At 57.2% G+C, this 13,509-nt stretch overlaps 3 protein-coding genes across 3 annotated transcripts; 1 reads left to right on the top strand and 2 right to left on the bottom strand.

Moving 5' to 3' along the window:
- Positions 1-4,866: 4,866 nt before the first annotated feature.
- On the bottom strand, positions 4,867-6,773 carry CH63R_10680 (LAS seventeen-binding protein; the record flags this gene model as incomplete). The annotated part of the gene is made up of 2 exons (XM_018305654.1): positions 4,867-5,999; positions 6,080-6,773. 2 exons carry the CDS (start codon positions 6,771-6,773, stop codon positions 4,867-4,869), a joined length of 1,827 nt encoding a protein of 608 aa, XP_018155078.1.
- Positions 6,774-9,545: 2,772 nt separating this feature from the next.
- On the top strand, positions 9,546-10,388 carry CH63R_10679 (Citrinin biosynthesis oxidoreductase CtnB; the record flags this gene model as incomplete). The annotated part of the gene is made up of 1 exon (XM_018305653.1): positions 9,546-10,388. One exon carries the CDS (start codon positions 9,546-9,548, stop codon positions 10,386-10,388), a length of 843 nt encoding a protein of 280 aa, XP_018155077.1.
- Positions 10,389-10,642: 254 nt separating this feature from the next.
- On the bottom strand, positions 10,643-11,752 carry CH63R_10678 (NAD dependent epimerase/dehydratase; the record flags this gene model as incomplete). Its single annotated transcript, XM_018305652.1, has 1 exon — positions 10,643-11,752. The coding sequence occupies one exon, from the start codon at positions 11,750-11,752 to the stop codon at positions 10,643-10,645; it is 1,110 nt and encodes a 369-aa protein (XP_018155076.1).
- Between the last annotated feature and the right edge of the window lie 1,757 nt (positions 11,753-13,509).

Below are 13,509 nucleotides of genomic sequence, written 5' to 3'. Positions count from 1 at the left end.
ATTCCGGTAATGTCACCGTCAATCAATGATAGGGGATCTGGACCGACGGGAAGAGTTGATAAAAACTCGCCAACGAAAATCGGGGAGGGCAAGAGAAGAAAAACAAAAACAAATGACGAATTGGTCCCGTATCAGAGTTCGCGAGAGCCGGAATGACGGTCCACAGGCATAGTATCCGTGTCGTCTCATTGGCCTACAGATCATGAGATCCAATCGCACATCTCGTGGCGCTGCAAACGTGCTTGAGGCAGGAGCACTCGATTGGAAGGTCCGCCGGACTTGCCATGTACCTGGCCCATCGGCTGAAAAGGAAACTGCCACAAATGGTCAGACATGATTGGCCCTTAGGACTTCTTTTTCTTCTTCTACTTCTTCCTCTCAGGGGGCTTTTTCTTCGGCTGGCTTCCTGCCCTCCCCACTCCCCCCCTTCCCAGTTTACAGAGTACGATGTACTTTCTGCCAAGCCTCTCAGGGGGTCCCAATAGTCGATCCCCTGTTACATCCTGTCTCCACTCTCTCCATTCTCCCCTTCTTTCCTTCCCTTCTTCAGTCTTTTTCCACAGGAAACCTGTCAAGCAGACACTGGAAGCGACGACTCGACAATCAAGATTGGTTACTGGGAAGTGGAGGGGGCCAAGAGACCAAGGAACTCAACGACTACCTTCCGAGTCCGCCGAAATTACCGCCTCCCCCAAGTACCGCTCCCGTACCTGCAAGTGCCACACTGCAATCTCATCTCATCTCATTTCATCTTATCTCTGCTCTGCTTTTCTGTGCTTCCATGCTCTGCCTCCTCCTGTCAGTTAGTTCCTCGACCGTTTCCCCATGTGCTGAGCGACTTCAATGTTGCTATTCCCATTGAAACCCAATAAAACTCCCCTTTGGAAACCTGCCTAATTGGTTCTATGCACACAACCAACCCGTCCTAGCTTCGTCAATCTGCTCCTTGATACCCTTTCGAGTTTCCGACAGGGCATTTCCGTCGAATAAAGCAACAAGCTCCGGATCCACAGACAGCTTCACTAATTGTATTCACTGCTCAACTACGGATACTGAATCTGGATTCATCAACATGCCCATCGGCGTCCAATATCGCCGATCACCTCTTGCAACGGCCGTCATGGCTCTCTGATGCGGTCTGCTTTGCCATCGCCATCGGTCCTGCTTAACAACGGTGTGCCCTCGCCCCGTCCACTACCGGAGTGTTCGCACGAAGTACACTACGAAAACAGACCCTGCCCTGCCCCTACAATTACAGTACCTACCACTCACTGACTTACCTTCCGTGGTTACAATGTGCAGCGTGCTAGTGACCTGCTACAGGGACCCTCGCGCACCCCGTACCCGCTATACACGAGCACAGCCTGCTCATGTGCCACTAATGCCTCTCTGTCTGCCACCCGCTCGCCTGTCCAGAATTCCTCCGAATGAAACGCTCTGCCGGCCAGCAATCAAGATGCCGCAATGTGCGTGGATGCGTCCCGACATCGACGTTGCTATTTTTCGCAGCACATAGGAAAGAAAACCGGGCCGCCTTACGCGTCGTCGCCGTTCTCTCCACCGGGTGGCCAAACACCTGCGAAGCCGCCAACAACGCCAGCCAGCCCCCACTAACGTCTATGTCTCGAACACCACGACCAGAACCACGGGTTTTGGTATCTGCTTTTGCCTCGCGCGCTTCTTTCGATGGTCACCGCCTCTCCAAGGCAAAATAGGCTCGGATCTTCAACCGCTATTCTCAGGCCCCCTCAACCAACTCCACATCCAGCCCTCAACGGTTACGGAGCGCTTAGGTGCTGAAATGCCGCTCCGGCCAACCACCTCAGCGTGATCGGCACCCGCAAAAAGACAGGAGGTGGTTGCTTGCGTGATGCTGCTCTGCTTCCCTGCAACTGAACGGGCCTGGCTGGCTGACTGGGAGCCGGATCCACCGTCAATGCTGCTCCGCCCTGTAACAAATCATCAACTGATAGCGACTCCGAGACTCCTGATTCAGGGAGTGTGCCGGCACTGTTGGGTTCCCGGACTGCTTCGACGAAACATAACGCGGGTCCTGCTGCGAACCGCGGCCGATCGGCATGGTGTATGGAAAAAGGACACGCAGGTATGGTACCCTGTTTGGCCATGATGGAAGACACTCTGCCCAAAACCATGGCGGGTGCTTGGAGCGGCAGCTGGCCCAGCTCATCAGACTTTCGGTTCGATACCGTGAACCTTAGAGGCATCCTCTTTCCATTCGATGCACTGAAAGACTCGCCAGCTCTCCCCGGCCAGTCATCACCAACATGTCGACTTGGCGATGAGCTTAATCTGCTCAAAAATCGCAGACGATGAGACGATGGCTGCACCGGCCAGCTGGTCATGACCGTGTGCTAATCATGCAACGGACAGAGTGCACCCCCATGGGCCGTACCCCCAGAACAAGGCAGAGAACGGAGGGGGAAAACGGGCGGTATTTCTGGAGACAAACGGTCGATCGACCTGCCCGCCGGTCTATATGCCCACTGCCAGAGAGGAATTATAATGGAGCCTGCGGGCCAGTCTCCAATTGTCCACCACTCCGTCCAGAATGTCAGTTCCAGCGACCGTTTCCTTGCCGTGGGGTGTCAGATGAACAAGGGGCCGTGGGCAGCTCGGGAGGTTGAAGAGGTACTTGTAGAAGAAAAGAAAATAGGGAAAACAGGGGCGGAGGAATAGCGGCCCTGAGCCGCCGGCGAAAGGCCGAAGCAAGAAAGACGACTCTTCGAGACCTGGCACTTGGGTTTGGGTCTTTTAGAAGACGAGGCGTGCACACATCCCGGATGTCTCATCGTCGTGGAGTCGATGACGTCTTCAACGCGACCCGGCGCGCCGAGTCTGATGGTCTGCTTGTTTTTCCTCCACCAACCGACCCAGCACGGCTTCGGCTGTAATTCTGCTCAACCTGACTGTGGTCAGGCAATCATCCGGACATTCGTCACGAACGCTACGTACCGCCTCGCTGGTTAAGAGCTGGCATGCGAGGATTTCACCCAAGACAAGATTCCACTCCCGGCGGGGACGAGGCAAAATAGCCTCCAAGGCCAAGCTCATGCATGCATGTGCTGAACCAGTCGAGAACCAGCCCTGTGTCCCACTGCCAACCTTTTTTGCTTGTGGCTTTATTATTTTCATAGGACCAAGGCAAGCTCCAGATTCCAACCACACGGCCAAGTTTGTCCGATTATCTTCGAGCTCCACGAGCCGATTGGAATCACGAACCCCGTCCGTTTCAACCTTTCGACCGACTCGCTCTGCACTAGTACTAGTTGTGCGAGGCCGTTACCAGCTGCGTCCTGGGACGAACCGTCGTTGCTTTTTGCGTGTACTGAACCTCTCGAATTTTCCGGGAAATAGAAACACGGCAGACGCCCAACGGCAAACGGCCGGCACTTGAACCCAGTCGTGGTCCCTTCTGGGCTGTGCCGCTGCTGTGCGAACATATCATGATCTGGCCCCTCCGCCTGCCTCGGCCCGCCTCCGCCAAGCCTCGCCGGGTTCATCGACGACAACGGCCAGCGCAAAGCGATGCTTCCACACCGCAGACACGGGAGGTTTGTTTTGGCCGGATGCTACTTACATGGTTTTGTTACGGCCATGAGTACCAGGCGTCGAATTCCCGTTTCAAACAAACATGATGATCCGGCGAAGGACTGGCAAGGTTGGCCGGGCCTCGTTAATCCCCGGCACTCGGCCTGCCTGCATGTCCCTTGGACCCAACCATTGCTTTCTTCTTCTTCTTCTTCTTCTTCTTCTTCTTCTTCTTCTTCTTCTTCTCTTGTGAAACCCTTCCTCTTTCCCTTCTCATTTTGCAACTTATCGTTCACCCCTTCCCAGTTCTAATCAGTAATGCTTGCCTCTCGGGGATGTACTTGGCGGTGATCGAAACATGAGCAAAACCACGCGGCCGACCAGACATGATGCGACGTAGGCACACATCATACACCATCCAATCCGTGAGACCACCACCAGTTGGAACCATGGCGCGGCATGCGAGATGAGCTACATCGAACCGAATCACACTGACTTTCCTTGGAACCTGGAGGGATTGCAGACTATGTACGCCCATCCGGTAGTGTCCTGTCTGCCCGCAAATGCAGTGCGTCCGAATCGACCACTCACTTCATCAGTGCTGAGCCTGTCTGACACACGGAGCTGGAGGGGGGGGGGGGGGGGGGGGGGGGGGGGGGGGGATGGCGGCCGGACATATTTGATCTCGATATTATCTATACCGTCCCCTCGCTCCCGCTTGTTCACGCTGCACGAGTACAAGTGCAAACGACACTCGCTCGTTTGGAGGGATTGGGGGTTTGTGACCGTGACGACAGCCGATCTTGTCCCACGCCAGTCTGCAGGCGGTCCCGTCCGCTGCCGCATCGTGAAGCATCTCCCCTTTCGTGCCTTTGTCATGCACTACCGGCTGCGTGTCACATCGAGCCACCACCACCCGGGGACGTGAGGCCTCGATGTTGGCGAGCTAGCAAGGGCGCCCGTCGTCTCGGCCGGCCAGTTACATGTTTTCCACGTCGCCTCCGGGACGGCGCTGTCGTACTGCACGTTTCGGCCGTCAGGCTTGCGGGTGTATAGCACATGCTGTAGGAGAGAAGCAGACACGAAGTTGTCCAGTTTGTTAATATCATAACAGCACCTGGGACGTTCACCCAAATTTACCCAAATGGGGCAGAAATTATGTTTTTTGATGAGAATTCCATTTGGGCTATCTCAGCTGATTGGCAAAATGCCACAACGCAATGCCACAACGCCACGCCACGCCCCCCGGGGATATATAACCTTCAGAGTAACATTCCTATGCAACCAAGAGGTCAAAGCAACGTCATGCTTGTTCGTTTACTGGTAGTGGCCCTTGTGGTCGCCAACGCCGGGGCGCGCCACACCATCGTCGACGTAGCCTGGGAGCTGTTCCTCGCGGTTCAGCGCTCCGGAGGCAGTGGGCCCCTGGCCGGGCGGGTGCGATCCAAGAGGACCTCCATCCGAGTTTGTATACTGAGGCTGGCCGTACTGGGGCTGGCCGTACTGGGACTGCTGGGGCTGCTGGGTGCCGTACTGGGCCTGTTGACCGCTGTACTGTTGCTGCTGCTGAGGGATAGAGCCTTGGGGAGGAACCTGGCCGGGGATTGCTTGAGGAAGGTGGACCTCGGGGAGGGGCTTCTGCTGCTCGGCGACACGGAGGGCCTCGTACAGGGCTTGCGCGCCCGTGGGCCACAAGCCACCAGGACCCTGAGGAGGCACCTGGCCCCGGACGATCTGGTCGACCGTGACCTTCTGGCCGTAAAAGGCAGCGTTGGCGTCTTTCCTCTCCGTAACGACGGTGCCGTCAACCTGGATGCCCGCGTAGAAGCCGCGGGACTTGACGTAGGAGAAGACAGGCTTGATGGAGGAGCTGCTGCTTCTGCGCTTGTTCTTCTCGTCCGGCCTCAACTTGCCGTCATCGACCGGCCTACCGGCGTCTGCCTGCTCGGCCGTCTTCTTGTCCTCGGGGTTCTTGCCACCAAACGAGGCACCAACGTCCAAGACGCCGCCGGCGCCGTAGGGGCCGGCGACAACGGCAACGTCGGGACCTAGGGAGACGCGGGTGCTCATGAAGGCGGCGAGGGCTTCGCGGCTGTTAATGACGCAAACGCAGTCGTAGATGTCGATGCCGATCATGAAGCCGGCGCCTAGGGCGTGAACTTGGATGCCGGATGGCGGGCTCCAGGACCCGTCGGGGAGACGGGCGATGAGGACGCCGGAGCCGGTGGCGCCGGAGAAGTTAAAGCCGACCCGGGCGGTGGTAAAGACGGCCAAGCCGACAGCCTTGTTGATGACCTTTGAGGGGATCTTGACGATGGCCTTCTGCTCTTTACGGACTTTTTCCTTGCCCGGCGTCGTAGGGCGCGAGCCATGGCCGTCGGCGTGCTTGCCTGGCTCAAGGTGCTCCGAAGCCTGCGTCTGAGCGGGTACGTCGGACGTGATGCCCTCCTCTGGGGTACTGTTAGCGACATAAAGATGGACGAAAAGACTGTCTGCCTAAAGGCGCACCGACGCGGGGATCAAAACTTACTGCAGAAGCTCCTCACGATCTTGGCGGCCTTCTCGCACTCCTTGTCCATGGTGGTGGGCAAGAAGCTCTGCGAGCCCATCTTGTTGGCCAGAGCGTTGATGGGGACGGCGGCCTTCATGCCGATCTGGGAGAGGCGCTCGCCCCATCCCTTCTTCTCCTTGTGCTGGGCAGAGGGGTCAAGCGCGGCTCCGGTGGGTGCGATGTAGGCGGCATGGGCGGCGGCCGGGTCTACGTAGGGACCGCCTTGAACGTGACCCGGTGCTGTGTTGCCCTGAGGGCCGTCGAACTGGGAGTAGTGGCGGCCGGCGCCGTAGTCGCCGGGATTCGCGCCGGGGAGGACGCCCTCGGTGTGCTGGCCGGGGACATGTTGGCCCTGGGGAGGAGCCTGGTAGTGCTGTTGCGACTGCTGCGGTGTCTGGTTGTATTGCTGTTGCGGTTGAGGAGCATGGGTGAACTGCGGCTGGTTCGCAGGAGGTGGGCCTGGGGGCGGAGGGGGGAATTGCTGAGTCTGGGCGCCATGTCCGCCGGGGAGCTCGCTCTTCTGGTCGGGATTGTATTGCGTCGCGCCGGAGGTGTACTGGGGCGGTTGCTGCTGTTGTTGATGTTGCTGCTGGTAGGTGTTGTCGCCGGTGGGATGGGGGTAGAGCTGTTGCTCCGGCTGGATGGGAGGCTTCTCGGGGTTTGTGCCTGACATTATGGCGAATCGGTCTATCGACAAGATGTTATACCAGCGAGATCGGCTGGTCGGTTGGGTTGAGACGGGTATTGAGGGGTATCAATGACAGAAGGCAAATAGTAACGATGCAGTGCAAACTTTGGGTATCTCAGAGACGTGTGCGTAGATCTTTAGTGATTTGGCTGATGTAGGAGCAGGCAGGTGCTGCGGGGAGTGATTGCTTTTGTAGGTCCGTAGGTCGATTGGTCTGTAGGAACCGAGTGCAAGGTATCTGTACTCGTAGCTGATGTGGAGCTGTCGTCACGGCGAGACCGAGAGGTGGGTTAATGAGCTGTTGCGTGTGCTGTGTGTGCTGCGGGGGGGCGGGAGACGTATGGTTGTGGCGCAGAAGGGTCGTTGTCAATGTGGGCAGGATATCGTAGCTTTGCTGAGGCTTAGACGGCGTGTGATTCACCCTAGGTAGTGTAGTGCTGGGTATATACAAAGTTTGTTTCCGTACAAGAAGAAGATGAAGATAAATGACAGTTATTTTGGCCGCGAAGGCGAGACCTCTTGGGTTCAACGGTTATGTCATCGTAACGTGGCTGCCAGCTCAGAGCTCAAAGGGAGCAGGAGCTACACAGTACGTACCTGTACAACAGACAAACAGTGGCCTGCTGCACCAAGAAACAAGAGGGAGAAACTAGAAGAGGGGAAACGTGAGGGGCACAACGGCACGTCATGATGTGGCTGATGCTCAGGAAAGAATGGGGTTAATGGGGCTGGTGCAGGATTGGCGTGTGGCTGAGTCATTGCTGGTGCAGGAGGCCCATTCATCCCTGCCCTTTCCCTTCTCCTGGCCGGCCTGCCTCCCTCCCTCCTTGGCTCCTCCTTGTCCCCAAACACTCTGTTGGACTCTTCCGCATCACATCCATCTTCAAAGTCCAGACTCCACTTCCAGATCACCGTTCTCTTCCGACCTTACCAACCTTATTCTACCTGGGTTTCACACCTACTTACTCGACAACCTGTCGTCATCTTTTGCGTTTGGGTTGACAGCTATTGTGCTTCTGGATTATTCGGCGGCCAAACCTACTGACTCACTCAGCAGCGACGTCAACACGGGCAGATAGATGGTGGTGGACCGCAATGGCGATGCGGCTATGGAGTGACGACACACCGGCAGCAAAGAAGCAACATGTGGCGTGTCCGGACCCTAAACGGACTTTGTATGTGCCCGGCGGTAATCATTGACGACCACCATTTCATTTCGGCACTCGGAGATGCTGCGCCGAACGGGAATCCCGACGTTGGTTCCGTTTTCGGCCTTCTGCGACAGCCTACAACTCACAGCCGATGATGCAAGCAACTGTTGCGAGAAGTCGAGGCGCTCCGAACGTGAGCTGTTGTGTGTGAGAGACTGCGTCGCAATGGCAGGCGAGACGAGACCTTCGGGGTTATTAATACTCCTTTTCTCTACTTTCCTCTTCCCATCATGTCAAGTCGCCGTCGCCGGGGCTTTAAGACAGACGGCGAGAAACAAGCGTCGGGCTTCGGCCAGGCGTCGTCGCCAAGGGACGTGAGAAAGCCCCCCTCCCGCCCGGACCTCTCCCAAAAAGTGTCCGATGACCTCGTGCAGCGAACGAGAAGAAGAAGAAGAACAGAAGAAAACGCCCGCCGGATGCTTCAAGCATAACCTGACATTTCCTCTATGCCCTGGAGTGCGACTCACCTGTACACATAGTTTGGTTTGTTTCCTCTTCCGACTACGAATCAGTCGCACCGAATAAGCTTTACGCATGTTTCGTCTCATTTCGCTCCCCGGTCTTCTCACCGTACCCGTACCGGTCTGATGTTCGGCGTCGCAACCGCTTGACCATCCCACTGGGACCAACAGCCTTCGTGCTTGCTTTTGCTTCAGGGACAACGCTTCAACAGTTCGTCTGTCTCCTTCGCAAAGTTGGCTCTCATAAAGTTATTCGAAACCAGGTGCACAACGTCAAGACGTTTCAACCGCCAGAGGGAATCGTTGCACAACGGAGGACCCCACGGCCTGTCTGTCACAATTACCCGGGGGTTTTTTTTTCTCTCTCTCTCGTCGTTTGGCCCCCTCATCTCGCGCCGGCGCATTTCTTGGGATCATTTGACTCGTGCCGCGACGAGGCCTGACTATCAATTAATTTGGTCAAGCTCCTTCCTGGTCGTCAAGCTCATTCTCCGTTTCATTCGGTTGTTTATGGGGAGGTCAGCAAAGCGAAACGACGCTGACAAGAGCCGGCGCCAGTCCCCGCCTCAGTCCTAACCCCAGTCCCAGTCCCTGTTCGGAGCTCCGGCCGGTGAAGCGACGGACAAAGGGCGAATCCGCCGCCCCACTTTTTGCGCTCTGATTGCTGCCCTTGCGCAAAGCTGCCAAAGCATAGGTCGGCATTCGAGGTTCGAGGGCCACACACAGAGACAGACAGAGAGAGAGAGGGTGTTGTGGACGAGCGAGCGCAAGGTAGAGCCGGCTGACTGAAGGACGCCCTTCCTTTTCGATTCGAGTGAAGAAGTCTCCGGTCCTCCGCCCTTCTTCTATCCCGTTCTCGCGTCTTCCTCGCTCTTTGGTTCCCATCTCTTATTCTCCCAAGTACCCGATCTTCGACTCTTCGGTCCCGAAAAGTCTGTCTTCTCTTTGCACCAACATTATCTACAGCACGCACATACACACCTCGCTCTTATCGCCATTATACAGCACCCGAGAGAGACCGAGACACACACAGCAGTAGACTCGACTCTGCTTTAGCATCAGTCCCCTCGGTTCAAACACACAACATGCCAAGTGCAACGTCGCTCCCGCCGGGCACCGACCCCACGCTCCACCTACCGCGCATCCTCTGCCTCCACGGCGGCGGCGTCAACGCTTCCGTCTTCAAGGTGCAGTGCCGCGCCCTCATCTCCCGCCTCAAGAACCACTTCCGCCTCGTTTTCGTCGACGGGCCCTTCATCTGCGCCCCCCACCACGACATCGTCTCCGTCTACGGCGATTACGGGCCCTTCCGCCGCTGGCTGCGCTGGCTCCCTGAGCACCAGGCCGTCGACGCCGAGACCGCCGCCGCCGAGATCCACTTCCAGCTACGTATGGCCATGGACGACGACGACGCGCTCGGCGCCACGGGCGAATGGGTTGGCCTGCTGGGCTTCAGCCAGGGGGCCAAGATCAGCGCAAGCCTCATGTACACCCAGCAGATGCTTAAGCAGAAATACGGCAAGCGCATCGCCTCGGCCGGTGGTTCCGCCGACTGGAAGTTTGGTGTTCTGCTCGCCGGCCGCGCGCCCCTGATCGTGCTGGACGACCGCCTCGAGGCCCCGCAGGGCGTTGGCGACGCCTCCGAGGCCAGCGTCGAGTTCCACGACTGGCCTAAAGGCTCGTCCACCGCCCACATGCTGAAGCTGCCGACCATCCACGTCCACGGCCTCAAGGACGCCGGCCTGGACCACCATCGCCGGTTGCTGAAGCAGTACTGCCAGCCGGGCACGACGCGGCTCGTTGAGTGGGACGGCGCACATCGGGTCCCCATCAAGACGTGGGATGTTGAGGCCGTGGCGTCGCAGATTCTAGACTTGGGGCATGAGCTTGGTATTCTGAGTGAGAGGGACACCGGGGAGATTGCATAGCCTTGAAGAAAAGAGATGAGACACCCAACGATGCATTGCACATATTGGCGGTTTTGTTGTTAGTACCCTTTTATTTCCAGAGTACCCATTTACGCTTTTTCCTTTTTTGTTACTTTCTTCGTTGGATATCATGATGAAGCACACATAGACTTTCAATACCAAATATGAATTCATCAAGTCTTCACAGTATCCACCACCGTCCACGAAACCTCTCGTACCTCGTTAATGTTCTCGATCCCAGATTTACAAAACCCTCACGACGTGTACACGCCCGTTGGCACGGCATGGTACCCCTTCTTCCCGACCCTGTGCGTCAGCTCGCTCCTCCAGTCCTCCCCCCTTGCCAGCCTCTCGACGACCTTTTCAAAAGTCCACTCGGGTTTCCACCCAAGCTCCCTGACCGCCTTGGAGGAGTCGTACACCCGGTCCAACCGCCCGAGGAACCCCCATCCAAGCTTCTCAAACACGGCCGCGCACCCGGGCACGGCCTCCCGTAGCGCCGCACCCGCATCCTCGTCCAGGCGACGCAGGAGCTGTGTCTTCACGACCTTCCCGTCTCTGTCGTCGTCGTCGTCGTCGTCGTCGTCATCGTCGTGGATGGCGGGCTGGGAAAATGGCGGCGGGGCGGAAATAATGTATTTCCCGAACCCGACGTCGGCCGCCCTGTCCATGGCGCACACCACGGCGGAGACGACGTCGGCGATGTCGGCCCTGCGGTAGGCCAGCTCGCAGACCTTGAGGTTCGCGTCGTCGGGCAGGGCGGCACGGCGGTCGGCGTCGTCGTCGGCCTCGGGGAAGAAGCGCGCGGTGCGGAGGACGAGCACGGGCAGGGACGACTGACGGTGGGCGAGGGCGCAGAGGTCCTCGGCGGCGCACTTGGTCACGCCGTAGATGTTTTTCGGGACGGGGGCTACAGACTCGTCGATCCAGACGGCGGGCCGGCCCGGGCGCGGGGACAGGGCGCCGCCAAAGGCCGAGGTCGTCGAGATGAAGACGAAGGAGGCGATGCGTCGCCGGGGAAGCGGGGGGGCGGCGGCGGCGGCGGCGGCGGCGGCAGCTGCCTCTTCGAGGAGGACGAGGGTGCCGGTGACGTTTGTGTCGACAAAGGCAGAGTGCGGGTGCGAGTCGACGTGCGGCTTGTGCAGGGTCGCGGCGTGGACGATGTGGGCTATGGACGGGTTCCGGGCGAGAAGCGAGGCGATGAGGGCGCGGTCGGTGATGGAGCCGACGACGGTTGTTGTCGGAGAGGGGAGGATGTCGATGCCGAGCGGAACGTGGCCGAGGGAGGGGAGGGAGAGCATCAGAGCGGCGCCGAGGTGGCCGGCGGAGCCGGTGACGAGGACGGAATAGAGTGGAGAGCCCATGGCCGGTGGCGGGGTGCTGGTCGGGGTGTAAAAAGAGAGATTCAAGGCTGTCGTAGGTGATTGAGTGTATCGATCGGTGAGTTATAGAGTCTGGCTTGTTAGTCGTGCGTGTTTCTTTGTTAGTCAGGGCGTGAGTGAGTGAGTCACTGGCCGTTGCGACGCCAAGCGGGAGAGGCGCCAGACTAGCTCTGGCGATGTCTCTCCTCGTTTCCCCATTCGGCCGCGCGAAGGAAGTCGCAAACGCGATGGGTTCCAGGCACCAAGAGGGTCGGCATTGGATCAAATGCCGAGAGGCCACACATATTGGGAACAACAATTTTCGAGACAAGCTGATATATCTGGGCGGAGGTTTGCGTTCATCGGATAGTCGTCGTGGTCGCTGGGCGCCGTCAACCGTTGCAGAAAACCGACTCACGCTCCCTCTTACCCTCTCCAGCCCGGCACAATCATTGCAGACTAAGAAGTCAAGTCCGAATATCTCGACCAAGGTTGCGACGAAGAAGTAGGTAGCGATCTGTCGGGGTTAAACGGAACAATTTCAAGGTGGAAGATCTCTTATCCGAGAGCACGTTTGGACACTAAGTTACTATGCCAGCTTCCGTTGTATTTGCTTCTGACTCGATTGCGATCCAGGTATTTTCTTTTCACCACATCTCAAGTCAACCGGAAAACTAAGATAGCATTATGGGTCAGCTCATGAGTGGTTATCAGGAATGCATGATATCGCAATCAAAAGGTTAATACAAGACGTGGATGGGTGGTCATTGCATATGAACAGGCGTCTCTGCCTGGCAGTGTTTGATTGCTTTTGCCGGTGCATGAAAGAACCCCCAACCGAAATAAAAACAATGGAAGAACCAAGCACTGTAGAAGGACAACGATTTGAGTCCTGAGGATGGACCATATCTACGTTGACCAACGGTGCTCATCGAGCTTTGGCATTTCGCTACCATTCTGGTGTTGACTTCGGGACCGCAAAGTGTAGCCAGGTTACCGAGGCTGCCATTTGTCGGCCCAGATTTACTTTCGCAGCTCTTGGAATATCCGACCCAGGTGAATAAACGACTTTAAACCCACATGTTATGGCTTTGGTGTATATTCGCTTGTTGGCCTATTTTTCCGTCTGCGGGATATTTAGGTTGTCAAGCATGGGTGACGAAATCGTTGAAATGGGGAGAACCAACGGAGAATCAACGGCAACATCAGCCAGTGTATCCGTCCGTACCTAGGTACCGGACCGGGCAGGTGTGCAGAGTGACAGCGGGACAGATTCCGCCGCATCCCACCCACTCGAGTCGTTGAGAATGAGATTTGGAACCCGAGTCAGACAGGGTAAATCTGCACAGGAGGGTGAGTAGTAGAGTCGAGATATGCGATACCTGCAGGTGTACTTGTGCTTACTAATGAGTCCTATATCCAGTATAAGAGAGATGGGCAAGATGCACCTCCCAAGTGTCGAGGAGCATTGCAATAGGTTGGTTCAGTGCAGTCTGCAGAGCTGTAAACTAGAGGAAGTCTCTCCCCGAGTCATTGCCTGGGCCGCGCTTCATGGGCCCATCTAGAACTGAATATGGGGGGGGCACCCTTCGATCTCGATGGTGGTGGACCCAGCTGACGGTTACCTATGATGTAATACCACGCGCCCAAGACATGAGGAAACTCTCGGCAGGATTAGTATTTCTTCACCTCACCTGCCACAACAGGCGCTTAAAGAGGTAAGGCGCTTTTTAGGCCGCCACACCCACGCCCCGGAAATG

Source organism: Colletotrichum higginsianum (assembly GCF_001672515.1).
Source record: "Colletotrichum higginsianum IMI 349063 chromosome 7 map unlocalized unitig_7, whole genome shotgun sequence".
Classification (NCBI taxonomy): Eukaryota; Fungi; Ascomycota; class Sordariomycetes; order Glomerellales; family Glomerellaceae; genus Colletotrichum; species Colletotrichum higginsianum.
The sequence above is the reverse complement of the archived record's forward strand: the minus strand, read 5'-3'. Positions and strand labels throughout refer to the sequence as shown.